This window comes from Mytilus edulis, chromosome 10 (genome assembly GCF_963676685.1).
Source record: "Mytilus edulis chromosome 10, xbMytEdul2.2, whole genome shotgun sequence".
NCBI classification, from domain to species: Eukaryota; Metazoa; Mollusca; class Bivalvia; order Mytilida; family Mytilidae; genus Mytilus; species Mytilus edulis.
In genome coordinates, this window is record NC_092353.1 from 28288138 (window position 1) to 28315304 (window position 27167).

General features: G+C 32.8%; 4 protein-coding genes and 1 long non-coding RNA gene across 6 annotated transcripts; all 5 read right to left on the reverse strand.

Moving 5' to 3' along the window:
- Positions 1 to 3503: 3503 nt before the first annotated feature.
- On the reverse strand, positions 3504 to 5195 carry LOC139492683 (uncharacterized). Its single transcript, XM_071280833.1, has one exon. The coding sequence runs from the start codon at positions 5193 to 5195 to the stop codon at positions 3504 to 3506; it is 1692 nt and encodes a 563-aa protein (XP_071136934.1).
- A 1857-nt stretch (positions 5196 to 7052) lies between these two features.
- Positions 7053 to 8289, reverse strand: LOC139490799 (uncharacterized). Of its 2 annotated transcripts, none has more exons than XR_011656416.1 (3): positions 8170 to 8289; positions 7735 to 7813; positions 7053 to 7171 (listed from the first exon to the last, which is right to left on the reverse strand). It is a non-coding gene; the product is annotated as an uncharacterized lncRNA (long non-coding RNA). The 2 variants fall into 2 exon arrangements; XR_011656417.1 differs by lacking the exon at positions 8170 to 8289 and adding an exon at positions 7962 to 8145.
- A 7843-nt stretch (positions 8290 to 16132) lies between these two features.
- On the reverse strand, positions 16133 to 16477 carry LOC139492684 (tripartite motif-containing protein 42-like). The gene has a single exon (XM_071280834.1). The coding sequence runs from the start codon at positions 16475 to 16477 to the stop codon at positions 16133 to 16135; it is 345 nt and encodes a 114-aa protein (XP_071136935.1).
- Positions 16478 to 17299: 822 nt separating this feature from the next.
- LOC139492685 (uncharacterized) lies at positions 17300 to 17716 on the reverse strand. The gene has a single exon (XM_071280835.1). The coding sequence runs from the start codon at positions 17714 to 17716 to the stop codon at positions 17300 to 17302; it is 417 nt and encodes a 138-aa protein (XP_071136936.1).
- A 3936-nt stretch (positions 17717 to 21652) lies between these two features.
- On the reverse strand, positions 21653 to 26179 carry LOC139490789 (uncharacterized). Its single transcript, XM_071277774.1, has 2 exons — positions 24253 to 26179; positions 21653 to 21786 (listed from the first exon to the last, which is right to left on the reverse strand). Exon 1 carries the CDS (start codon positions 25980 to 25982, stop codon positions 24267 to 24269), a length of 1716 nt encoding a protein of 571 aa, XP_071133875.1. The 5' UTR covers positions 25983 to 26179; the 3' UTR covers positions 21653 to 21786; positions 24253 to 24266.
- Between the last annotated feature and the right edge of the window lie 988 nt (positions 26180 to 27167).

Genomic DNA, 27167 nt, shown 5'->3' on the forward strand with positions numbered 1-27167 from the left:
AGAATTTGTATATCTAGTTCCTGCCATCCCTTAAAACTGTTGCAGGTGTATAGGTTAGTCTGTACTCAGAGTAAAATTTGGGGTGTAAATACGGCCATTTTAGCCAAAAGGTTATGATGAACCTTAAAACATGATGTAAGACTGAAGAAAGTTTTGAGAACAGCAACACTTTAGTTATTATTAGAGTATAATGCTGCTAGAATTTATGTGATATATATATATTCCAATATCAAAAGTGGGTAAGGCAAGTAGAAAGTCAAGTGTCTAACTAAATAGGAATTATAAGTAGCACTCCAAAATCCAGTTTTCAAAAGAGTCTAATTAGGTGACTTGAAAAAACTGAACTAGAAATAGAGGGAGGAAAGATACAAAACTAGACGTCGAAAACTCACTATAAAATAATATATTAATGTTTATTTCACATTTTTAAATGATCATATTACCTATGGTTGCCGGATTATCGAAATCATAAAATGAAGGTTGTAATAACCTTTTGTATGGATGCTGACATGCTTCCCAACAATGCATATTTAAGGAAGTTTTGATGCTACATGTACATGAAAAAGGTTGGGTTTTTTTTGTAATGTTAAATTCTCTCTTATTATAAGTAATAGGATAACTATATTTGGTATGTGCGTAGCTTGAAAGGTCCTCATACCCGTCAGACAGTTTTCACTTGACCTCGACCTCATTTCATGGATCAGTGAACAAGGTTAAGTTTTGGTGGTCAAGTCCATATCTCCGTTACTATAAGCAAAGGGTCTAGTGTATTTGGTGTATGGAAGGACTGTAAGGTGTACATGTCCAGCTGGCAGGTGTCATCTGACCTTGACCCCAGTTTCATGGTTCAGTGGTTATAGTTAAAAATTTTGTGTTTTGGTCTGTTTTTCCTTAACTGTATGCACTAGGTCTATATTTGGTGTATGGCATGATTGTAAGACGTGAATGTCTAGCTGGAAGGTGTCATCTGACCGTCACCTCATTTCATGGATCAGTTAACAAGGTTAAGTTTTGGTGGTCAAGTCCATATCTCAGATACTATAAGCAATAGGTCTAGTATATTTGGTGTATGGAAGGACTGTACGGTGGACATGTCCAGCTGGCAGGTGTCATCTGACCTTGACCTCATTTTCATGGCTCAGTGGTTATAGTTAAGTTTTTGTGATTTGTTCTGTTTTTCTTATACTGTATGCAATAGGTCTTCTATATTTGGTGTATGGCATGATTGTAAGGCGTACATGTCTAGCTGGTAGGTGTCATTTGACCTTGACCTCATTTTCATGATTCAGTTTTCAAAGTTAAGTTTTTTTAGTTTTGGTCTTTTTTCTAATACTATATGCAATAGGTCAACTTTATTTGGTGTATATGTCAGTCACGCAGGATTTATTTGACCTTGACCTCATTTTCACGGTTCATTGCTACGTGTTAAAGTTTTGTGTTTTGGTCTGTATTTCTTTAAACTATAAGCAATAGGTCAACTATATGTGTTGCATGAAGAATTGTTAGCTGTACATGTCTGCCTGGCATGATTCATCTGACCATGACCTCATTTTAATGGTTCAATGGTTAATGTTCAGTTTATGTGACAGTTGTAATAAAGCTTAATATTTAGAACTATCAACACAATATCTATGATAAGTAAAAAAAAAAGGCGAGACATTTCAGCGTGTGCACTCTTGTCGTTTGTTGATATGGGTCATACGTGTTTCTCGTTTCTCGTTTTTATATATAGATTAGACCATTCGTTTTCCTGTTTGAATGGTTTTGCACTAGTCATTTTAAGGCCCTTTATAGCTTGCTGATCGGTGTAAGCCAAGGTTTTTGACCTATAATTGTTTACTTTTATAAAGTGTGACTAGGATGGAGAGTTGTCTTATGGGCACTCATACCTCATCACCTTATATCTACCATAGGTCAGAGAGACCTAAAGTCTTTGATATGAAGTCCTTGGTCTATTGTTTGCAAATTAAGGTCAAGGTCAAAGATCAAGTTCATGTTCTTCATTTTGAAATTTGCATGTTATCTTCGTTACAAAGAAACTAAACAAGTTCATATTTAGAGGCTTATATAACGGTTAACACAATGGTGCAACTTCAATGTATTTTTAAATCGAAGTGTTTCGGTGTTCCCTATATATTGAAATCAGCAACCATTCATGTGAGTGACCTAAGGCCTTTCGAATTGAGATCAATGACATTAAAATTTAGGTAAAGTTCAAAGGTCATTCCGTCGTTCTAGATTTTGAAAGTTGCAATAACTTGATACTGGTTCATTATAAAATCATAAGGACCAACCGAATGTGACAGTATTTAAACCTAGAGAAGCAATTTTTCCCACTAGTTTAATGAAAAAGACCTAGAAACCATATATTTTTAGAATCAGTTTGAAGGTAAAAATCGTGTGAACCAAAAGTGATCTCTTCTAACACTTGGTTTTAAACGAAAGATACTTTATTACAGTTCAACGGTTTTTAAAAGTGCGCGGTTTGCTTTGAAATGTGATGTTTATTCTCTTGCTTGGGCATTAAACCTCAACTTGGATAAATATATACATAGGCGCCATGTGATCTTCTTGGAATACTTAGTTGAATTCCCTTTTAAATGTTCCTCTATACAAAGTAACAGTTACTTAGCTGACTATCAGATGAGATTTGGTTGTATTTGCCAATCTGCTAATGGAATCCGAATCACTTTTCAGGCTTTAACTTCATCAAAAACGATCAAAGACAACAAAACAATGAAAGTCAAAGTTGTGTAGGTCATACAGACAATAAAATCTGTATGACCAAAACATTTGTTTAATATATTTTTCGGTAAAAAGTAAAATCTCTAAAATATTGAGTTTCGAGCAAAATTCAATAAGGAAGGTCCTTAATCAAATGGCAAAATCAAAAGTTCAAACATATCAAACGAATGGATAACAATTGTCATATTCCTGAGTTGGTACAGGCATTTCCTCATGTAGAAAATAGTGAATAAAACCTGGTTTTAAAGCTATCTAAACCTTTGACTTGTATGACTGTCGCATTAGATTTCATTATATTGACAACAATGTGTGAACAAAACAAACAGACATTATAAGTAAAAACGTAAAAAAAGGGGTACAGCATTCAATATTGTGTAATAATCTTAATCAGTTGTTATATTCTGTTAAAATTGTAATTTACTGTAGATATTGTTGTATTCTAGTAAACGATAATAAGATATGTACAGTTTATGAAGATTAGAAATTTCTTTTTATACAATTCATTGATGCTTAATGGAACGAGTACATCATAATTTTCCTCAAAACTTACACTATCACAATGATCCTCCTTTATTCCATGATTATCCGCCCATAATAATTATTTCGTTTATGGTATCCCGTCTCGAAAAATGTTTTATGTTTAAATGCTTTAAAAGCATTAATCAGATGAATATCACTTGCTTTTGATATCGTATCTAAATTTCAATCACATGTATAAAAACATGAATGTCCACCATATTAGCGATATATCCTAATCACTAGATTCCATAACATTCAATCTCGTAAAGTTTCGCTCTGAAATTTTTTGGATCACCCCAAAACTTTCCACATCCTATATAGATGCGCTCTGATGATGACAAAGCGAGTGAATGTGGATATTGGATTCCAATGTCATTCACACAAAAGTATGAAATGAATTCCCCATCGCTGTTCAAAATATGCACTACATGGATCATCCAATCCACAACCAAAATGTTATCTGATGGTGTAGCGAGTATATCTATGGGTGTAAATGGGTTGCCTTTGGTATTGACATCATGATGACCAGAATAGATCCTTTCGATATTTCCGGTCTTGCCTATGACAACTACCCTCCCCCTAAATTGTTTATCTAAGGAATCTACTACAAATATATTGCCGTAACTTGTGCTTGTTACTCTATAAGGTTGTGTAAATAAAGGTGAACTGGTACTATCGTTCTCATATACAGTTAGAACTTTTCCTGCTCCATCCATTTCGATAAGTAAACTTCTTCTTCCTGATGAAGATCTAGCTGATATAAGAACATTCTGATCCTTGGTGATATGAATATGAGTTGTTATGAACGGCGTAGTATCAAATACAGAGTTAGTGAGTTTTTTTGTGCTTTCATTGATCACTTTCAAATTAGTTTTGAGGGTTGACACAATAATGTTGCCTGATATGTCAATTAATAAGCCGAAAATCTTAATGCTGCACATTCTTGATAATACCTTGACGTTGTCGTCCTCAAGTGCAATATGGAGAAACACTTTATTTATGTTGTCAGTCATCCATAGAGTGCCATCAGGACATCTACCAATTATATGGACATTTTCTAACTCTGTGGTCCATTGATTTGTGACTTTAAACGCAACTTTGGAATGGTCATCTCTTAATCCTTTACTATGTTCTAGTTTTCCAAAATTAAGCATTGTGAATTCACCTGGGACAAAATTTGGCATAGACGATATAGTTGTGGTTTCTTTGGGAATTTCTTCGTTCAATGAAACATTTAGTTGATCAAAATCTCTGAAAAACGTCGTAAAATCTCTTGATGTGATGATACTTTCCAAAGCCTTACTCTTCATTTGCATATTTTGTATAACTTTATCAATTTTGAAATTTTCTTCATGTTCTGAGGTTCCAAAATGTTGATCAACATCTTCAGCAAGTCTATCGGCATATTGATCCACTGCCTTGTGTAGTTTTGTCTTCTGGTCTAGAATACCCTGCTTGATGTGTTTCGTTTTAGGATTTTCATATACTTCAAGAGTATTTCTCTTATCTTTTTCGGAGCTTAATTTCCACAAATTCCTTTGAACATTGTTCTGTCCTTCTTTCAGTTTTTCCTTTCGATCATTAAGTTCCTCTTCATCTATAAAGGTGTGTCCATTATGGACCTTGATTATACACTTCAGACAGATAACTTTACTGCAGGTTTTACAGTAAAGACTGCACGATTGGTCAGGATGATCTTGGCATTTCAAGTCACTAAAGACAAAACTGTCTAAAGAGTCTTCATGTTCTCCTATTTCCTTGATGTTTAAAATTCTATGGTCTTTTGCAATTCTTAAATGAACTCCATCTTTACACCGACTACACATCAACAGGTTGCAGTCGGTACATTTCCACTCTATCTTATTACCACCCTCGCACAGCTGACATCCCACTGGAATTTGTCCCTTTTTTATTGACTTTGAAAACGCCATTTAGTTCATCACAATGTCGGTTTTAAATACTTCCTTGTGTACCAATAGAACACTCGTTGTGAGGTAGTGGAGGGATAATTACTGCTGATTCATTTGATCTTTAAACATCTTTGAATAAATAGCGACACAAAACAATATATGTGGTATAAATAATCTTTTAAATTAAATTGTGGACATGCGATCTGTTTGTTTCCTTTATTTCTTTTCTAATATATTTCCACTTTTTCCCTTTGGTTTTCATTTTTTTAAAAACCTTAGTTCAATGACTGCATTAATGATTCAAATAATATGAACCTGAAACTTTTGACATATTTCACTATTTGGGTACATTAAACCTTTAAATCCCTTGTACATCCAATGTTCTTTGTTATGTGATATTTTTAGTTACATTTTTAAAACTTATTCATTTTTTATGTATTATAATACATTATTCATTTGTGTGTATTCTAGTTTAAAATTCCATAATTAAATAAATAGATCATGAACACAGCTTGCTATAAAATTGAAGAAAATGACATTCCTATTTATACATTTAATATTGACATTTCTTTTCCAAACACAAGTACACAATTTATAATATATTTTCACCATTTACATGCATACTTCAATTTCAATATATAAAGTTTTCTATGTTACGTTTTGTTAATGATATTTATCTTTTTAACTTTTTGACGTTGTTTTGTTTTAGGACATTGTGCTGTCTGTTTTAATGGACTTGCTGTGCTACCTTGCTTCGTATTTAAATGTTGTGAAAATAACAGGGCAGTCGGGGGGAATAAAAAACACACACAAAACATTCTGTGAAAACAAACAAAATACAGCTCCATTGTCTACTGGACAATACCAGCATTCTGGATTAAAAATAGAAGTAATTGCACCCATATGACCACATATGATGCAAAAGACATTATAAGATATAATTTACAGAAGACAAAAACACTATATATATTCATATATTAGCGAACTAAGCTATGACTTCTTTTTTTTATATATAGAAATCAGCATTTTTGTAGTTGTTGATGGTACTGAAAGTGTCAGTGAACTGATTTTTAAAATAAATTATATCAATAGTTATAGTTCTGAAACAAGGTTACTTTGTGGTTGCAATTTTCTCGTAGAGGTGTAATACCACCATTGATTTTTCCCTATTAGTCTTTGTTAAATTGGCACTTTTAAAAAAATCGTACAGTATTTACCTTTATTTCAACCAAAGAAATACTTTGCATGTGTAAAGTTCAATCCTTTCCAGTGATACAGTGAAAATTTCACACTACATTTCATTGCATATAAGAAAGTAACCACCGCCGAGGGTAGACAACCCAATTTTTACACTGTTATTTACTGGCTACCTGCTTTGGTAACTATGTAACCGTAACGTTCCAAAATATTTTATAAGACCATCAAATAAAAAAAGAATGATGCTTTCAGACACCCAACATACATATTTACGACTCATAAAAATTTAAGTGCATTGAAATGCAGGGTTAATTTTCTACAACTGTCAAATTCAAGGGAATATTTTTTTAGGCCTACTTTCGTATGCAACCGGATGTGACGTACCATGATTTGGTGGTATTACACCTAAAGAACACCTAAATGTTAAATAAACTTAATGCAATTTTTTCCCCTCCAATTGCAAGTTATTTCAAGCATAACTGTCAAGTTTTGTCTCAGTCAGAACTATAGTTTCAGGGAAAATCACTATAGAGTAAGGCCATATCCTACGGCAATTTCAGTCCAATTTCTTCGAAAAATCCTAATTTCAGTGTATCATTATAAAATGCAGTGTTGACTAATATCTGATCATAAACTCATGATATATGCATTCAAACAATTAAATAGAATACAAAAGACAACTTTAAGATGATAAACAATTTTATTGCACCTTTTAGAGTTCATTTGAAGGTCTGTTTTGGTCTGTTTTGGTCCATTTTTCCTCCTTCCTTCCTTTTTCATCAAAACTTGATATCTTTTGTCTAAAAAATAAAAAAAATGTGATTATTTTCCCACAAAACTGAAATAAATGTAATGTTAAATCAATGATTTAAGTGTTTTAGCTGAAAGAACTGTCTCTATAAATGTTAACAGTCTACACGGAAGTTTCTATAAGCCCTTATGTGTAACTTGAGTTTTTGGTCTGTTCCCCTAGTGTGAGAAATAACGGTTCCCTTTCAGTCAATCATTTATTGCTACTGGTATCAAAGTCTTTTTATTTACTCATAACAGTATATTTCTAATAGATTTACACAAAAAGTCCACTTTCTTGTATTTTACATTAGAAAATGGGGAGAAAGAGTAATAAAAAAATACCTCAAAATGTTTTTAAAAAGGGTTATGTCCCTTGGAATGCTGGTACAAAAAATAATTGGTAAGAATTATAAAGTTTAAGTATGTGAGACTGGATTCTGATGTTTATAAATCCAGGACAAATAAGTGTTTAGATGAGTTATTGTCTGTGCAAAATGTAGACGGCACAATGGCAAATTGTAAACTTTTGCGGCCAAAACAAAAAAAAAACATGATGATAGTTGATACATACTTTAATGCTGAAGTGTCATCTGCAGACCAATTCACATATAAGATTTTTCAACAGAATGCTCGTCAGAACATGGTTAACACTGAAATAAAAAATTCACATGTTGTATAAACAAAACAAAAACTGTAAGGGTAATTTAAAATATAACACAGTAATCTAAATACAGCTTCGTCTGTCCACCCATTTGACTAAGAAATTACCCGTAAACCCCCATTTCAATGCAATTTTACCTCAAACGTACTTTCTGTGTCTAAATCCATTCCGAATAGTCCATGTTTACAATGTATGAACTGGTTTATTAATAACTTTTAAAAATGAAAGTACAATAGGGTCACGAGTGCACATTTAGTTTCCCTAAATAGGTGTAATACCACCATTGATTTTTCCCTATTAGTCTTTGTTAAATTGGCACTTTTAAAAAAATCGTACAGTATTTACCTTTATTTCAACCAAAGAAATACTTTGCATGTGTAAAGTTCAATCCTTTCCAGTGATACAGTGAAAATTTCACACTACATTTCATTGCATATAAGAAAGTAACCACCGCCGAGGGTAGACAACCCAATTTTTACACTGTTATTTACTGGCTACCTGCTTTGGTAACTATGTAACCGTAACGTTCCAAAATATTTTATAAGACCATCAAATAAAAAAAGAATGATGCTTTCAGACACCCAACATACATATTTACGACTCATAAAAATTTAAGTGCATTGAAATGCAGGGTTAATTTTCTACAACTGTCAAATTCAAGGGAATATTTTTTTAGGCCTACTTTCGTATGCAACCGGATGTGACGTACCATGATTTGGTGGTATTACACCTAGAGTGATAACTCTGTGATAAGGAGTCATTCATTTCAGCAGTATTCTTTAATTTGTTAGTTAATTTTTCTATGTTTGTTTCTATTTTAGCACCCCATTATAGCTATTCTGAATTTGTTAGCCTATTTGCCCTTTTTTTAAATTTTAGCACCCTATTATTCTCTATTCTATATAAAGGAAAAGGTGAGATCATCCGAAAAACCATAATAAAAAACGATCATGCATTCAGATTATAGAGTTATGAAAGTTTATAGTAATTTGATCTAATCATACGAAAGGTAGTGTTTGATTTGTGCAAAATTACTTCAAATCTGACGGTAAAAATGTTATAACTCCGTCGCTTTTTTTTTTGCGTCTGTCCAAAGTCTGGAGCATGTGGTCTTTGTTAGTCTTGTATGATTTTTAATTTTAGTTTCTTTTATACATATTTCGGATTTGAGTATGACGTTCATTAATACTGAACTAGTACACAGTTTTGTTTAGGGGTCAGCTGTAAAACGCCTCCGGGTGCGGGATTTTCTCGCTGTATTGAAGATCCATTTGTGGACTTCTGCTGTTTTTCCGCACTCCGATCGGATTGTGGTCTCTATGTCACATTTCCCATTTCCATTCTCAATTTCAGACTGTCGATTCCTCATCATTGAGGGGTGCTAATTTTCTTGGATTTCATGGGTAAAGGTATATCGATTTAATTGATCAACTTAGTGCAAAACAATAAGTTTTTAAGAAAATAAATAAATCCATAAGATTACAATAGTCCAGCCATTTGAATTACTTGTAGATCTTTTCTTGCTGATCATTTTTACTATTTAAACTTTATATCTTCCTATTATAGTTTTCAACATATTAGGCAAAAATGAAAACCGAAGGTATCATTCCTCAGTTAACAATGGTTAAAGATAATAACTCTAAGTCGTCTGACAGTTGTTATGCCAATAGGTAGATTTCAACAAATTATATCAATTTTTTTCTATCTAAAGAGGTTTGCAAGATAATATATAAAACTTGCATTTTACGCCATATATTTCTTTTTTTAGTTATGTCGCCCATGTTGGTTGAGAGGTGAACATTTGTGAGAAGTCAATTGACGATTGTGTTATTTTATTTGATGCTCTTGTTTAGTGATCACGTTTACACTTTCAACTTTCTTTCCGTCTATTCTGTGTTCTAGTTTTTACCCATGTCTACAATTTTGATTGGCAGGCTATATCATCCGTGGGGAGGGAATTAAACGAGATAACCAATCATCATGATTATGCCAAGGTTTGTTTGGAATTTCCTCAGTAGGAAACTATTTGTAAATGTGAACATACAGCGACGACGACGACTACTAAGATCTACTAAGAATTCTATGAGTCAGAAAAAGCAAATTAAAATATATTTACCAAATTTATACTGATCTTATTGCTTTGAGTTCCCAAGATATGAACTACGACATAAAACTGTAAAAATGAAGGTGAAAGAGAGACCTAACTGCATGTGACCTTCAAATAGATATAGAAAGATGTGATGTGAGTGCCAATGAGACAACTCTCCATCCAAATAACAATTTAAAAAAGCAAACCATTATAGGTCAATATACGGCCTTCAAAAAAATAAAGGGCCTCAAAATTACTAGTGAAAAACCATTCAAACGGGAAAACCAACGGTCTAATCTATAAAAAAAAAACGAGAAACGAGAAACATTTGCAGCGGGATTAAAGGTTTTAATGGTACCAAACCTTCTCCCTTTTTCTGAAACAATAGCATAACATCACAACAGAGAAAACACACGATAAAATATTAATTGGCAGGCTTAACTCAATCAAATAACGTAAATTAATACACTATGAACGAATAAATTGGATCTGCGATATCTGAATGCAAATGCACAGTTAATAAAATATTAGGGACAAACATTCAAGGCCAAAAAACAAACAAACAAATCCAAACAAAGCCACGGCAAGACACCACTGCGAAATATTAAACCCTTCGAAATAATCACTTTTGAAAAAAAAACGGTTTTAATAATACAGGTAAATCTTGAAGTTTGTACAAATGTAGTAAGAAGAAATGAAAATTAGAAGATATTCCAAATCAAAGCTGGTATATAGACAATATCCATATTAATATAAAATAACAAAAAAGCATTATAATCAGTATCAACAGGTCGAATTAACAAGAAAATACGATTTGAAAGTACTCGCAGTTACTAACAGCTAGTTAAAAGCCAAAAACAATTAATAATTAAAAAAAATCATGCATCAGAGACTAAAATCAACTAAAAAGCATCCCACGAATTTAGTATTTTAACGTCATGGGCAGTCAGAGAAGACATGACTAGTGCAATGCAAAAAATAAATGTATCGACAGGTAATATGACAGTGAGATGCGACTTCTATAGAGATAAAAAAAAATAACGTGTCTGTGTCTCTATACATCCCGCCCCGATGAGGACGTCTTTACAAAATGCATTTTCAATCTTAACAGTAATTCTAAATTACTGACTGTCCGTAATTAATGTTAACACGATGAAATTGACTTAACTTCTATTTCTTTTTAGATATCTTGTATGAAAATATTTCCATTGTCTAAAAGTTAACTTAATATATATACATTAAAAAAAGGTCACTATAGTGTTGCTTTCTTCTGCCGACTAGATTCCTGAATATTCAACCTCATAAATGTTAGCTCTGAAACCTATCGGACTATCTTCGCCCCCTCCACATCCTATGTAGAAGTGTCCAGTTGTAGCCATAGCAAGATCATGTGGATATTCGATACCAATGTCATATAAACAGAAATATGACTTGGAGTTTTCATCATTGTTCAAAATATGGACTACATGATTCGCCCAATCTGCAATCAAAATGTTAACTAATGTAGTAAGTATACCAAACGGTATCAATGGTTTGTCTTCAGTATTGACATCATGATGACCAGTATAAAATAAAATCCCTTTATTATTTCCATCCTGATCAATCACAACCACTCTTCCTTTACCATTTTGAAATAAGCGATCCTCTACGCAGATATTTTTACTGGTACTTGTTACCCGTGTAGGTAATGTAAACAATAGTTTATTGTTACTTTCTTTTTCATACTCAATGAGACGGTTTCCTGCTAAATCCATTACAATGACAATATGTCTCCCTCTAACCGGGAATGATAGCCCTGTTGACTTGGCTGCTATAATGACTTTCTGACCTTCGGTTATATGCATCACCCGAAGCCTCCAATGACGGTCCTTCATAAAAAAAAACAGAATTTATTATTTGTTTTGTTCTTCTATTGTGCCATTTAGTCTGCCTCCAAGGCTGATACAAGCATGTTGCTTGAATAAATTTACATCTTAACCAACAGCCTTCATGCTGAAACTTGGCAATGCCTGAATCAAATTATTTTGATTGTCAGCTATCTTTACAGAGCCATCAGGAAGACTAACAAAGTAAAGAATATTCATTAGCTCTTTCGTCCATTGGTTAGTAACCTTACATTCAACTTTTAAATGGCGTTCCATTAACAATATGTCATCTTCCAGTGTTCCAAAACCAAGCACTGTAAATTTACCAAAATGGCAAAGAAGAAATATTAATGGATTTGCACAAAATCCACAGATGTGATGACACTTTCCAAAGCCTCGTTCTTTGTATACATATTTGAATCTTTTTATTCATTTGTGTTTCTTTATGTTCCAATGTTCTGGAGTGCTGATCTACATCTTGTACAAAATTGTCTGCATATTGATCCATTGCATTGGTGTAGTAGTTTTTTATGTAGAATGCTCTGCGAATGTTTCAGTTTCTTCAAGAGCTGTAATTAGATAACAAAGGTAATAATTTTTTTCAGAGCTTACTTTGGAAAAATTCCTCTTTACCTTCTTCAGTCCCTCTTGTAATTTCCCCTTTTTTATGGCCAAACTCTTTCTTCATCTACAAAAGATGGGTAAAGAGTACCAGAGGGACATTCAAACTCATAGATCGAAAACAAACTGACAAAGCCATGGCTAGATTGAAAAAGAAAAAACAGAAGTACTCAAAACACAACATAGAAACATATGTATAAGATACTAGGAAATTGCCAATGGCAGTCAGCAGTCAGCTGTATTTAAACCCCTGTACGGAGAATTTTGTTTTGCATGCACGCGTATAAAATTGTGGTTTTGAATCAATGCAATCATAGGTTTGAACGTTGTTTTCAATTTAGATTTATTCATATTTTTTCGTTGGGCTTGTATCATATTAGGCTTCGGATTTAGATAATCAGTTCATCCTATTTCGACTCTTCAAATTTCTATCTGAAATTCAGGTAAATTATATGGTCATCCAAATACCGTGTCGATTCCTAAATTTCACTGAAGAGACATTATTTATCGAAATCCGGATATGGTGAACTAATTTTTGCACCTTTTGTTTGCGGTATACCATATTTTTCGTAGGTTTATTGTTTTCTGTTTGGTAAAATTTTGTTTGTGTTGTATTTAGTCCCTACCTAGAAATTTGTTTTGTTATCCAACGCAATCATAGATTGGAACGTGGTTTCAATTTAGTCTTGAATATTACGTCTAAACCAGTGAAGTAGTATTTGCGTGAATAAAATTGTGGCGAAAATGAATTAATTTTTGGCCTATAATTTTACGTGACGTTAATTAGTTAACGATGTTATTTTCACAATGACGATTTTCCTCCCTAAGCCTGGAACTTTCCCGGCGGGTCAAAAATATCACATATATAAGATATATAAACCTGAGCATAACACCAACCCAAAGTGAATAAAGCCTGACATGTAAGTCAATGAAGCCCGAAATGTATGTAATAAACATTTTCTTTTGTATTGATGCTGGTCAACATTAAGAAGATCGTAAGTGTCTGTGTTACTTGTCTGGATGTATTGGCATTATAAATTTGTACGGTCACCTATCTCTTGTGTATATAAAATGTAATGCATAACAAAGATCTCTTTTTCATTGTTGCTGATTTTGTCTTACTGATAATTTTTGCTGTTTACTTTTTTCTTTAGATAGTCTGAAAAAGATGTAATGATTTTGGGCCGTTTGACCTACTTGTAATTCTAGTTTTGCAGATTGATTTTAAAACATTACCTCCTACAAAGAGTCGAATAAAGGCTTAGTTGTTTCATTTCAAAATTGTGTCTAGCTGATTATGTTTCTATTTCAAGTTTCTCTCTATCTATCATAGATTTCAAGATAATAAGCAAAATTAATCTTTTAAGGGCAATAACTTCTATAAGGATATATCTGACAGTTTGTGAGTAACTTGATGATATGAAGATCTCACCGATGACAATGGTGACAGACGATGCCAATATACGATTGGTGTTAAATGACGAAAATAGCTCACTTGACCCTGTCAGTCAGATGAACTAAAGATGTATATTTACACCAGTTTAGCTGACCTACACAAGATATTAGCTCAGACATTAAACTCTACTTAAATTAATAAAATGTGAAATGTAGGTCAAATAATGACAAACTGTGACCTAATAAGCCTGGATGACGACATACGCCACAAAATGCTAAACTGCACATGCAATGATTGTTCTACTACTCATGCTACTTAACAGTTACATATATGTGACTTTATATGTAAAACTGTATATAATAATATGAGTAGCACGACCCTCTCTTCCACACAATCGCCCCCTAAGTTGAACCTGCATAAAGATAACAAGTTCCTGCTACTTTCTGAAATAATGTTGCTGACATGGATATATACTTCTTACCCTTTTTATGCAAATAAAAAATCCCCTTGCAAATTGTTCTGTAACAGCTAGTTAAACTGACCAAATCTGCATTTGTGAAACACAAGAACAATCTATAAAACTCGCCACATAAAACCCTTCATCTATTGTTTAAATAAGGTACTTAACAAGAACAACAGAACAGTAAATATGTACTGCCATTACACATTCTTTAAGTTAATATAGTGGATACAAATTCTCTACTACATATAGTTTTATTTTGAAATAATTCAGTGATGCACAAATAAAGTAATAAATTAAAGTTCTTGTTAAAATTACACAACGTTAAACATTATTCTAAACTATCGTCCTACATTACTTAATTCACTTATGCCAGTCCTTTATGGAGATGAATACTTATACATGTATCAACATCGCTTCTACTTAATTGATTTCTATCCTTCTATGAGAATATTTCAGTGTTCTCTCCAGTCTCCATACAGATTGATATAAAATTAGTGTTGGTTTATTTTACTGAAATAGATTCCGGAATATTCAATATCATAAAGTTTGGCTCTGAAATTTTCAATTCTATCCTCTCTTATGTGATTTCCACATCCAATAAAGAGGTGACCTGATGCGGATAGAGCAATAGAATATGGATGTCCGATTCCAATATCATGAACACAGTGATATGAAATAAAGTCGCCATCACTGTTCAGAATATGGACTAGATGGTTTTCTGGATCTGTAAGCACAATATAATCTAAAGGTGTAACAAGAATATCGTCAGGCTTAAATGGTTTGACCTTGGTATTGACATCACGATGACCAGTGTATATTCCTATAGTTTTTCCTTCCTGGCTAATCATAACTACTCTGCCTCTTCCATCTTCATACAAGCGATCTATTACACAGATATTCCCATTACTGGTACTTGTTACTGATAAAGGAATACTAAATAAAGGTTTGCTGTTACTGTCAAATTCGTATTTTAATAGACGGTTTCCGGCTTGATTGAATACCATGACGATACGCTTTCCAGATACAGGGAACGCTGGTCCTGGTGATCGTGCTGTTATAATTACTTTCTGATCCTTAGTTGTATGCACGTCTCTTGATGCGAATGGTGCAACATTGAACACAGACTTAGTTATTAGTTTTGTTCTTCCATATATTAATTTCAAACGGGCTTCACCTGTTGACACAAGAATGTTGTTGGACGATATTTCGACTAATCCATAAATTTCAATGTTGAAACTTGATAACACCCTAGCATTTTGTTTTTCATGTAGCTTAATATTCTGTATATATTCGATATGCACTATCCGCTATCCACAGAGTGCCATTATGACATTGAACAATAAAATGAATACTATTCAACTCTGTGGTAAATTGATTTGTAACTTTTAATTTATGTTTGGGTTCTTTTAATCTTCTAATTCCTTCTAGTTTTCCAAAATTAAGCACTTGCATTTCACCAGGTACAAAATTTGGTAAATATTAATACTCATGGTTCCTTGATACATATCTTCTTTAAAGGAAACATTCAGAGTATCAAACTCTCGAAAGAACTTCATAAAATCTCTCGAAGTGACAATGCTTCCCAAAGCACCATTCTTCACATGAATATTCGTTATCTCTGTATCAATTTTGGTTTCTTCTTGTTTCAAGGTTTTCAAGTGCTGATCGATATCTTGAATAAGACAACCAGCATACTTATCTACTTCCTCGTATAGTTTGTTCTTTTGACCTAGAATGTTCTGCTTAATACTTTTCACTTTTGGACAATCAGTATCTTCAGGACCATTCATCTTCTCTTTTGCCGAGTTTAGTTTGCTTAAATACTTCTCAAATTTCTTCTGTCCTTCTTTCAATACTTCCTTTTTAGCAACAAATTACTCTTCATCCACAAAGGTGTGTCCATTATGGGACTTGGCAATACACTTCAGACAGATAACTTTATTGCATGTTCTACAGTAAAGACTACACGGTTGGTTATGATGATCTTTACATTTCAATTCACTGAATACGAAACTGTCCCACGAGTCTTCAACTTCTCCTATCTCCCTAATGTTAACAATTCTATGGTCTTTTGCAATCCTTAAGTGTACTCCAACTTTACAACGATCACAAATCAACAGGCTACAGTCTGTACATTTCCACTCTATCTTTTGCCCACCTTCGCATAGCTGACATCCTACTGGGATCTGTCCTTTTGTTAAGGACTTGGAAAACGCCATTTATATAATCAAAAATGACTGAATTGTATACTTATTCGATCGTGTATCAAGGTTATATTTATTGATGATAGTGTAATCACATGTTTGATAGCTGATAACAGTTTATATTAATTCATCTAAACCTTAAACCTAAATTTTTATATCTTAAATAATCTATTTTGAGCATTTTGATAAACAAACAAGCAAATATCAATTGTTTGACCTGGTTTATGATTTATTCAACAACCTCATAATTGGAGGAGAACCCTCTACCATCGCTATTGATGACTCATATATATGAGTTAACAGGATAACTGACCAGCTCGATACTGATATCGCGTTGCTGATACAGACGTTCACTAGAGGGTACTTCAGCATGTTCCATCCATGCTTCATCCTTAACTGTCTGAGGTTAACTAAAAGGCACATTACAAATTGTTTTGTAAAAGCTAACATCTTTTATTTATGTAAAACTGAGTACAATTTGAAACAGCTGCCAAATAAAACAATCCAAAGTCTTAATCCTTATTGTATGAATGGTCCATTTAAGAATGAAATAACAGCCGTTTGTCCAAACAGAATAGCAGGATTTTACAGCGATAAATAAATCTTTAAGATAGTAAAATGCTATCAAATTCTCTACATTTTTTTTGTATAATTCATAGATAAAAAAAATCCAGTTCCAGATTTGTTCTATTGGCACTGTCTTTTAACACATATAATTCTTAAAAGTCTTCCTACATCAAATATTTTTTTTGTTATCGTTCTAGAAAAAAAACTATAGCAAAGGATCATTTAGATATTCTTTTAAATGTCCACACTAGTGTTGATTTCGTGTACATCCTACACTCCCAAATACTCAACCTCGTAAAGTTTGGCTTTATAATTTTCCGGACTTTCTTCACCATTTACACATCCTATATAATGTTTGCCTTGTGTTGACAGAGCAAGAGAATGAGGATATTGAATTCCAATGTTATATATACAACAGTATGAAATGAATTCCCCATCACTGTTTAAAATATGAATTACACTTATCTCCCAATCTACAACCAAAATGTTATCTGATGGGGTAGCAAGTATATCTAGAGGTGTAAACGGCTTGTCTTTAGTATTAACACTAGGATGACCAGTATAAATCCCTTTGATGTTTCCGGCATTTCCTTTACTGGTGCTTGTTATCTTATAAATAGTTGTAAATAAAAGTTTGTTGTTACTATCGTTCTCATATTCAGTTAGACGTTTCCCTGCTCGATCCATTACAATGACAATATATCTTTCTACTGGCTCAGGAGAACTGGTTGATATAATGACTGTCTGGTCCTGAGTGATATGAATATCACCTGCTGTGAATGGTGAGATATCAAAAACAAAGTCAGTGAGATTTTGTGTTCTTTCATTCACCACTTTCAATCTAGTTTCAAAGGTTGACACAAGAATGTTACTAGATTTGTCAACTGATAAGCCAAAAATCTTAATCTTGATAACACTTGAACATTGTCTTTTTCAAGTGCAATATGCTGTAGCACATCTGATATGTTGTCAGCTATCCACAGAGTGCTATCAGGAGATCTCCCAATGATATGAATATTTTCTATTCCTGTGGTCCATTGATTTGTGACCTTAAGTTCAACTTTTGAATGGTGTTCTTTCAATCCTTTAATACCTTCGAGTTTCCCAAAATTAAGTCCTGTAAATTCTCCAGGAACAAAGTTTGGTAAAGACGACATATCCGTGGTTTCTTGAGACATTTCTTCGTTCAATGAAACATTCAGTTGATCAAAATTTCTTAAGAACTTCATAAAATCCCCGGATGTGATAATATTTTCCAAAACCGTTTTCTTCCAATGCATAGCATTTATCTCTTCATCTTTTTTATTTATTTCTGCATGTTCTAAGGTTTCGAAATGGTGAACAGCATCTTGAGCAAGATTATCAGCGTACTGATCCACTGTCTTGTGTATTTTTTTTTTCTGGTCTAAAATATTCTGCTGTATGCGTTTCATTTTTGGATTTTCAATTTCTTCAATAGCAATCCTCTTCTCAATTTCAGAGCTTAATTAACTTAAATTCCTCTCAACTTTCTTCTGGTTGTCTAAGCTTTTCCTTACTTTCATAAAGTTCTTCTTCATCTACAAAGGTGTGTCCATTATGAACCTTGACGATACACTTTAGACAGATAACTTTACTTCAGGTTTTACAGTAAAGACTGCACGATTGACCAGGATGATCTTGGCATTTCAAGTCACTAAAGACGAAACTGTCCCACGGGTTTCCACATTCACCTATCTCCTGGATATATACGATTTTATGGTCATTCTTTAAATCTTTTTTTTTTCTTATCTTATTTTCATTTAATTTGTATAAATAAGGAGATGATGAATGATTCCCAATGAGATAACTATGCAACAAAGTTTAAATATTTTGGATGCACAGATGTATTGGTGACCGTTAAGTCTTCAACAATGAGCAAAATCCATACTGTAAGTCAGCTTTGGAAGGTCTAAAATGACATGACAAAATGATAAACAATCTGAAATTATGACAAAGAAATACAACAACTGAATAAATGACTCCTGAATATATATATATATATATATATATATACAACTCGTCTAAATATATATATATATATATATATATATATATATATAGGAAAAGGCCATATAAAGATATATTTTGTCTTCTAGTTAAAATTACCGCCAAAGGAGACTACAATTTCGTGGCATAGTAGTTTTAGCGGTTAAAGCGATATTCCTGCACCTTTTATCATTTGGCAAATATAAACGACCTGTAATAAGAGATTTTCGGCGATGAAGTAATTCATACACATTGCCTTTTAACATCTTAGCAAAAAGCACAAGAGATGATAAACAATGTACAGATTTCTATTGAGCACTCATTCTTTGTGCAACTTCAATTATTTTACTTTGGTAGTAAAAAGCAACAGCTTCTCCTACAGATTTCAACACTAATCCATGATTACACATACTGGTATGTTGAGTTATGCGCCTTTTTTTTATTAAATAGTTTGAAGACTTTCATATTTTAAAAACTCTACTTAATGAGTCACAAATATTGCACCCCAGAAAATTTACAAATTGAAATGTATTAATTATTTTATCTTGGATCAAATTTAATTTTTATCTAAATCCATTCAATATTAGTTTGTCTATAAAAAAAATTAAGAACACCATCATTAATTGCAATTTTCAAATGTTTCTCTCCATAGTTTTCTTTCGTTTTCAGTTCAATTATAAAAAAAAGAGAGACAAACAAATTCTGAATAAAACTGGTCACTTTTTGCAAAATTTCAATCTTAAATGACAATTCCCACCGTGAAAAAGGCAGATGCTCAAACTAGTTTAATGTATCAATTTTAATTCAATAACCTTTCTTTGTTATTTTACATCCAAGGTAAATGCTGCTTTCAAAATATCTATCATGAGTTAAGAAAAGGGAGACAATGTAAATGGTTACACAGCCATAACTATGTTACCCTGTATTATTCAACAATGGAACCAGTTGGGAGAAAAAAGGTGCATTTGTGGATCCATTGTTATTTTTTACTGTTTTTATATCATTTGCAAAATATAACTGCATGTCAGACATTATGTGTTATCTAAATATATACTATTTGGTTTAATGTATATATAAATGTTGTGATATTTTGTTGCTCTGGTTATTTTTCGTGTGCATTAACAAACATTTTTGTCACTGGTCATGTGCATAAAATAATGTTCTTTGTATTCAGGACAGTTACACGAGATGAAGGTTTTGTACTCTTCAAATCAAAACTAAACAAGATAATAATTATAGATTGCTGTATAACTTTCAGTGTGAAATATTAAATGCATATTAAGGATGAACACATGCTAAACCCCTAACGGGAAGGATTGTGCCTGATGTTCATATGATGAAATCATAATCTTTCAGTCAGTTTAATTGAAGTCTGGAGCTGGCATGTCAGTTAACTGCTAGTAGTCTGTTGTTATTTATGTATTATTGTCATTTTGTTTATTTTCTTTGGTTACATCTTCTGACATCAGACTCGGACTTCTCTTGAACTGAATTTTAATGTGCGTATTGTTATGCGTTTACTTTTCTACATTGGTTAGAGGTATAGGGGGAGGGTTGAGATCTCACAAACATGTTTAACCCCGCCGCATTTTTGCGCCTGTCCCAAGTCAGGAGCCTCTGGCCTTTGTTAGTCTTGTATTATTTTAATTTTAGTTTCTTGTGTACAATTTGGAAATTAGTATGGCGTTCATTATCACTGGACTAGTATATATTTGTTTAGGGGCCAGCTGAGGGACGCCTCCGGATTCGGGAATTTCTCGCTAAATTGAAGACCTGTTGGTGACCCTCTGCTGTTGTTTTTTATTTGGTCGGGTTGTTGTCTCTTTGGCACATTCCCCATTCCCATTCTCAATTTTATGTGATATGGATATAAACACGAGCTGCTTTTTACTAAAATGATACACAGAGTAAGAACAAACTAGTTCAAGGAGTGAGAGTCTTACCTTACCAAAACCTATTATTCTGACTCCAGTCTTTCCTTTTACTCCTAAATGCTGTATGCTTCGTGGAGAAGCAGCAAATACTAATTTTCAAGTTTTTAGGATTGAACTGGTGTGGGATCACACCAACCCCATCCCACACTTTAATGAGGGTCGTAATGGGGGTACCTACATGACTAATAACGATAAAAGTTCTTGCCAAATGACGTTAACGGTAATTTTTTTGGTGAATGACGATAAAATGTACACTTTCACGTTATTTTTTTTTCCAAAAATGACTGTAACGATCATTATTTGAGACCTCTGACGAATCAGGATAAGGATATTTTGACGAATCACGGTAAAATTTTAATCAATTTGACGCTAATGGTAGCCGAAATGACTGTTTGGCGCCTGACGTTAAAGGACATTACTACCATCTTTAATTAGCTACCACTAGACAATACAGAAGGTACAACAATATTGATTGTTTTTGGGGGCTGGGGGAGAACATCACAATGAATATTTCGGGTGATATTCGCAAGCATTCAATTTGTTTTCCTTCGTGATTTGGACAGTGAGTAAATCATATCTGTCTTTCTTGGGATTTATATCATATACTGCATCTTCAACATAAAAAACACCACTACATATTGGGTTTTTTTTTTTTAACTTTAATGCACTTCAAGTTTTATCGTTTTTATTTGTTTCCCTCTGTTTCTCATGCATTCAATAGTTTAAGACATAAGATTTGTATGTTTTGTATTTTTCATCAATTTCACTGTCCAACTGTTTAAACTTCACTTTTACTTCCTCTGTGAACTTCTTATCCTATAAAAGAAAGAAAGACTAAATAACTTACGGACAATGTGTGACAAGGAAAAGCATAAAATAAATTTAGAAGTGAAAGAAAAAGAATAAATCTTTTAAGTATCTTTTAAGTATATTTTCATATTCTATCTTTTGTTGATTTCCCTCTTTTTTATAGGCGACAATGGGCAGAAAATAATTTAAAACAGCCAAATCAAAATGCAACCAGCATTCTGAGAATATTGCATTGCAATACATAATCCCCTACCGGGTAAAAATTCTTTACACTGGAACAAAATGCTAACTTGCTCTATAACTTGTCATGGTGTAAATAAAAACAAAATCAAGTCTATATCTTCAAGCATGGCTTAAAACAGTAAGGTGTGTGGAAAACTGATTATATGAGTAATTTTTAAGTCCAAGGACCATGATATTTCTGCACATTGAAACAAAACTTCGAACGTGATCTGTTACTTGTCATGATAAAACTATATACCAATTATCAATCAGCATATTCTCAAGCATGATGAGAAAAAGAGTGGAAAACACTCTAACATTCGATATGATAAATGGTTCTCTAAAATTATATATAATGTAATACAGTACTAGTATATATTTATTTTCAAATTATACTGAGTGCCAATGAAAACGCAACACTTTTGTTTTTCCAAAAAATCTTATAATTTTTATTTTATTTATATTAGAACTTTGTATAGTTGGTCGAAAATGACTTTTAAGACAATTTTCGACAACTTTAGGGTTGAGTGATTTTTGGAACAAATGCGTATTAAGGGTTATTTTGAACGAACATAAACCGAGTTCACCGCTTTTCAACATACGCACCATTTTCACGATTTTGTCATTTAAAGCTTGGCTAAAGTCATGAATTTTCCCGCCCTTATTGTTGAGTTTGCTTTGCGGGACAAATTGAATAACATTCCTCGGGATCACATTAAACGTCCGGGGCTGCAACACGGGGTTGTAACATTTTTTGTAAGGACTGTTAGTTGATGATTCGACATTGGATGTTTCGTTTACCTATTGCGCCCGAAAGATGACAATAAAACATTTTTGTTTGATATCGATCTATTGTTAAAATTGTTAATTTTCAAGAATAATTTATTTTGAGAGATTATCATTTCTTATGTAATTTTTTTTTTTTGAAAACCCAAGTGTTGCGTTTTCATTGGCACTCAGTATATAATCGAATGCAATTAAAAGTCCCAATATTTTTGTCTTTTATTTGACACAAACGTATATAGATGTTTAACTTATCTATAACATGTGGACAACTTTTATCTATACACGTAATGTAATGAAATATATACCTTAATAAAAACAGATTATTATCTAATAATTAAATGTTGGATGTAACGTGTCTTCTGATTGGCTGACATTATTTTGTTATCAGCCCATATACATAATTTAGTCATGTGACCGTGACGTCATCAACGTTTTTTCATGGTTTTCTACGGTTTAAAATGGAATTTAGAATTAAATTTTAAGAAATGACTGTAATATTTTTTCTGTCTGTTCGAAATAACGCTTTACTAAAGAATGTCTTTTAACATTATTTAAAAAAAAGTTATCTCCCTTTGTACAGAAATATGATTTAACATAAATAACTCATAATTAAATATGGGACCATAACGCTGGACTAAATCATCACACCGGAACAAGATTCAAACGTGATCTATAACTTGTCATGATAAAACTAATATACCAAATATCAATACAATGTCTTCAAATACGAAGAAAAAAGTGTGTAAAACTGATTGCCGGACTGACGGACAGATTGCCACACAGATTGCCGGACTGACGGACAGACAGACAGACAGACAGAGCTAGTGCATACCTATCTTAGTGATGCATCGTGATACTGTCTAAATATGTATGTACGAAATCATACATGTTACTAGTATTAGGTTTTATCTTAATCAGAAGTTCTGTATTAAATATCTATATTTTCTTCAATGTAAATGTTTTGAAAGAATATTATTGGGACATGTTTTTCATGAATACCGGGTCTGGACCTGGGTCAGTGCATGCAATTGACTAAGGCAACATGTACATACCGAGGCATAACTGATCATTCCCAGACCAAATATTAAAATCATTAATTCCAATGCAATCCAAAAAAAGTCCCTGTACATGTACAATGAGTGTTGTAATATTTCAAACTATCGACAAACATGATGGCGGATGCAAAAAATGCTTACTTGATATAACTAAGCGTTTTCCAGCTGCAGACGGAATATTGAATATCTCCCTTTCATAGAAGGCAAGAAATATTTGACAGAATTTTTTTCTTTTAAACGGACAGACGGATTGAGGGAGTCGAGCGTTTCTTAGACCTGGTTACATTTTCGGCAATACAGGTAAAAAAATATAAAAGAGCTATTTCCTAACCTTGCTTCTGAATTCTTATCTTGAGACAATAAAACTACACCTTTGTCATACATAAGGAGGATGGAAAAGTTTTTATACCTTAATTCTTCTCTCTAAATTCCACAATATTTAATCTCGAAAATGATGGCTCCGCCTCTGAGGGCTCCGCCATCTGTAGTCTCATCCTCGTCAGATAAACATCCAATATAGAGCTTTCCTGCTGAGGACAGAACATTAGAATATGGAAATTTTAATCCAATATCATGCACATTGCAGTATGAAATAAAGTCTCCTTCACTGCTCAAAATATGAATTTCGTGCTTTAAATAATCTGTAACCACAATGTTATCTGATGGTGTAGCAAGTACACTTTGAGGATAAAATTGTTCGTCATTAGTATCGACATCTTGATGGCCAGTATAAAAGTTTATTAAATTTCCATCCTGACCAATCACAAGCACTCTTCCTCTGCCTTCATCACATAAGCGATCCGCTACACAGATATTGTCATAACTGGTACTTGTAATTGCATAGGGGAGAGAAAATAAACGTGTGTTATTACTGTCAAGTTCGTATTCAGTTAGATGGTTTCCAGCTTGGTCCATTACAATCACAACACGTCTTCCTTTGACAGGAAATATTGGTCCTGGAGATCTGGCTCCAATAAGGATATTCTGATCCTTACTTATATGAACATCTCTTGATATCAAAGGGGCAATATCAAAAATAGAGTCAGTTACTTTTTGTTTTCTTTCATTGATCAATTTCAATCTTGTTTCACTCGTTGACACAATAATGTCACCAGATAGTACCGCTATGCCAAAACTCTGAATGTTGAAACTTGATATCACCTTCACACTGTTTTTTTCAAGTTTAACATGTAGTATTTCTGAATTAAGACTGTCAGCTAACCACAAAGTGTCATCAGGGCATGCAGCCATGTAATGAATATTATTTAACTTTGTAATCCATTGATGTTTTACTTTAAATTCAAACGGTGAAGTGTCTTCTTGCAGTCCAATAATACCTTCTAGCGTTCCAAAATTATGCAAGGTAAATTCATTAGGAACAAAAGTTGGGAAACAAGAAATATTTGTGTTTCTTTGAGGCATATCTTCATTTAATGCAAAATTCAGTTTATCAAAATCTCTGAAGAACTTCATAAAATCTTTGGATGCGATGATTCTTTCCAAAGCTTCATTTTTCATATGTATATTTCTTATCTCCTTATCAAGTTTTTCTTCTTCTTTGTGATCTAATGTGACGAAGTGCTGATCGACCTTTTGTAGAAGTGCGTCAGCATATTTATCAACTGCCTGGCAAAGAGTTTTCTTTTGGTTTAAAATGTTTTGCTTTAGTTGTATCAATCTTGGATTGTCAGGTTTTTCGGGAGTAATAATTTCCTCTTTCTCAGAGCTTAGTTTTATTAAGTTTTGTTTACATTTCTTCTTCCCTCCATGCAGTATCTTCTTTTTATCATCCAATTCCTCTTCATCTACAAAGGTATGTCCATTGTGGACCTTGACGATACATTTCAGACAGATAACCTTACTGCATGTTTTACAGTAAAGACTGCAAGATTTGTCGGGATGATCTTTACATTTCAAGTCGTTGAACACGAAACTGTCCCATGAGTCTTCATGCTCTCCTAAGTCCTTGATCTTTACCGTCTTATGATCCTTTGCTATCCTTAAATGAACTCGATCTTTACAACGATCACACATCAACAGGTTACAGTCTGTACATTTCCACTCTATCTTATTACCACCTTCACACAGCTGACATCCAACTGGAATTTGTCCCTTTTTTATTGACTTTGAAAACGCCATTTAGTTCATCACAATATCGGTCTTTAATACTTCCTTGTGTACAAATAGGACATTCTTCTGTTAGTAGTGGATGGATAATTTCTGCTGATTCATCTGATCTTTACACATCTTTGAATAAATAGCCAAACAATATATGTGGTGTAAATATTTTTTCAAATTAAATTGTTGACATGCGATATTTTTTTTCTTTCATTTCCTTTCTAATATATTTACAATTTTCCCCTTTTTTTTGCATTTTTTAAATGACTACAATTTAATGATTCAAGTAATATGAACCTGAAACTTTTGACATATTTCTATAGTAGGGTATATTACACCTTTAAATCCCTCTACTATTCTTTGTTACGTGATATTTTAAGTTACATTTAAAACTTATTTATTTTTTTATGTTTTATAATACCAGTTTCATTTGTGTGTATTCTAGTTTAAAATCCATAATTTCATAAATAAATTATGAACACAGCTTGCTATGAAACTAAAGAAAATGACATTCGGGTTTATACATTTATATTAACATTTCTTTTCCAATCAAAAGTACTCAATTTATAATATATTTTTCATCACTTACATGCATACTTCAATCTCAATATATAAAGTTTTCTAGGTTACGTTTTGTACATTATATTTGTCTTTTTTAACTTCTTGACGTTGTTTTGTTTTAGGACATTGTGCTATCTGTTTTAATGAACTTGCTGTTCTACCTTGCTTCGTATTTGAATGTTGTGAAAATTACAGGGCAGTCGAGGGAATAAAACACACACAAAGAACATTCTGTGAAAACAAACAAAATACAGTTCCATTGTCAACTGGACAAAACCAGCATTCTGTCATTCAACAACAATCTGGATTAAAATAGTAGTAGGTGCACCCATATGACCACATATGATGCAAAAGACATTATAAAACATCATTTACCGAAAGCAAATATATATATATATATATATATTCATATATTAGCGAACTATGACTTCTTTTTTTATTTTTTTAATAGAAATCAGCATTTTTTAGTTGTTGTTGGACTGAAAGTGTCAGTGAACTGATTTTGAAAAATAAATTATATCAATCGTTATAGTTCTGAAACAAGGTTACTTTCAAAAGTTGTGGTTGCAATCTTCTCGTAGGGTGATAACTCTGCGATAAGGAGTCATTCATTTCAACAGTATTCTTTAATTTGTTAGTTCATTT

What these genes read in the sequence shown, in the direction of transcription:
- LOC139492683 (XM_071280833.1), bottom strand. Translation starts at nt 5,195, where the DNA reads ATGGCGTTTTCAAAGTCAATAAAAAAGGGACAAATTCCAGTGGGATGT.
- LOC139492685 (XM_071280835.1), bottom strand. Translation starts at nt 17,716, where the DNA reads ATGGATCGAGCAGGGAAACGTCTAACTGAATATGAGAACGATAGTAAC.
- LOC139490789 (XM_071277774.1), bottom strand. Translation starts at nt 25,982, where the DNA reads ATGGCGTTTTCAAAGTCAATAAAAAAGGGACAAATTCCAGTTGGATGT.
- LOC139492684 (XM_071280834.1), bottom strand. Translation starts at nt 16,477, where the DNA reads ATGGCGTTTTCCAAGTCCTTAACAAAAGGACAGATCCCAGTAGGATGT.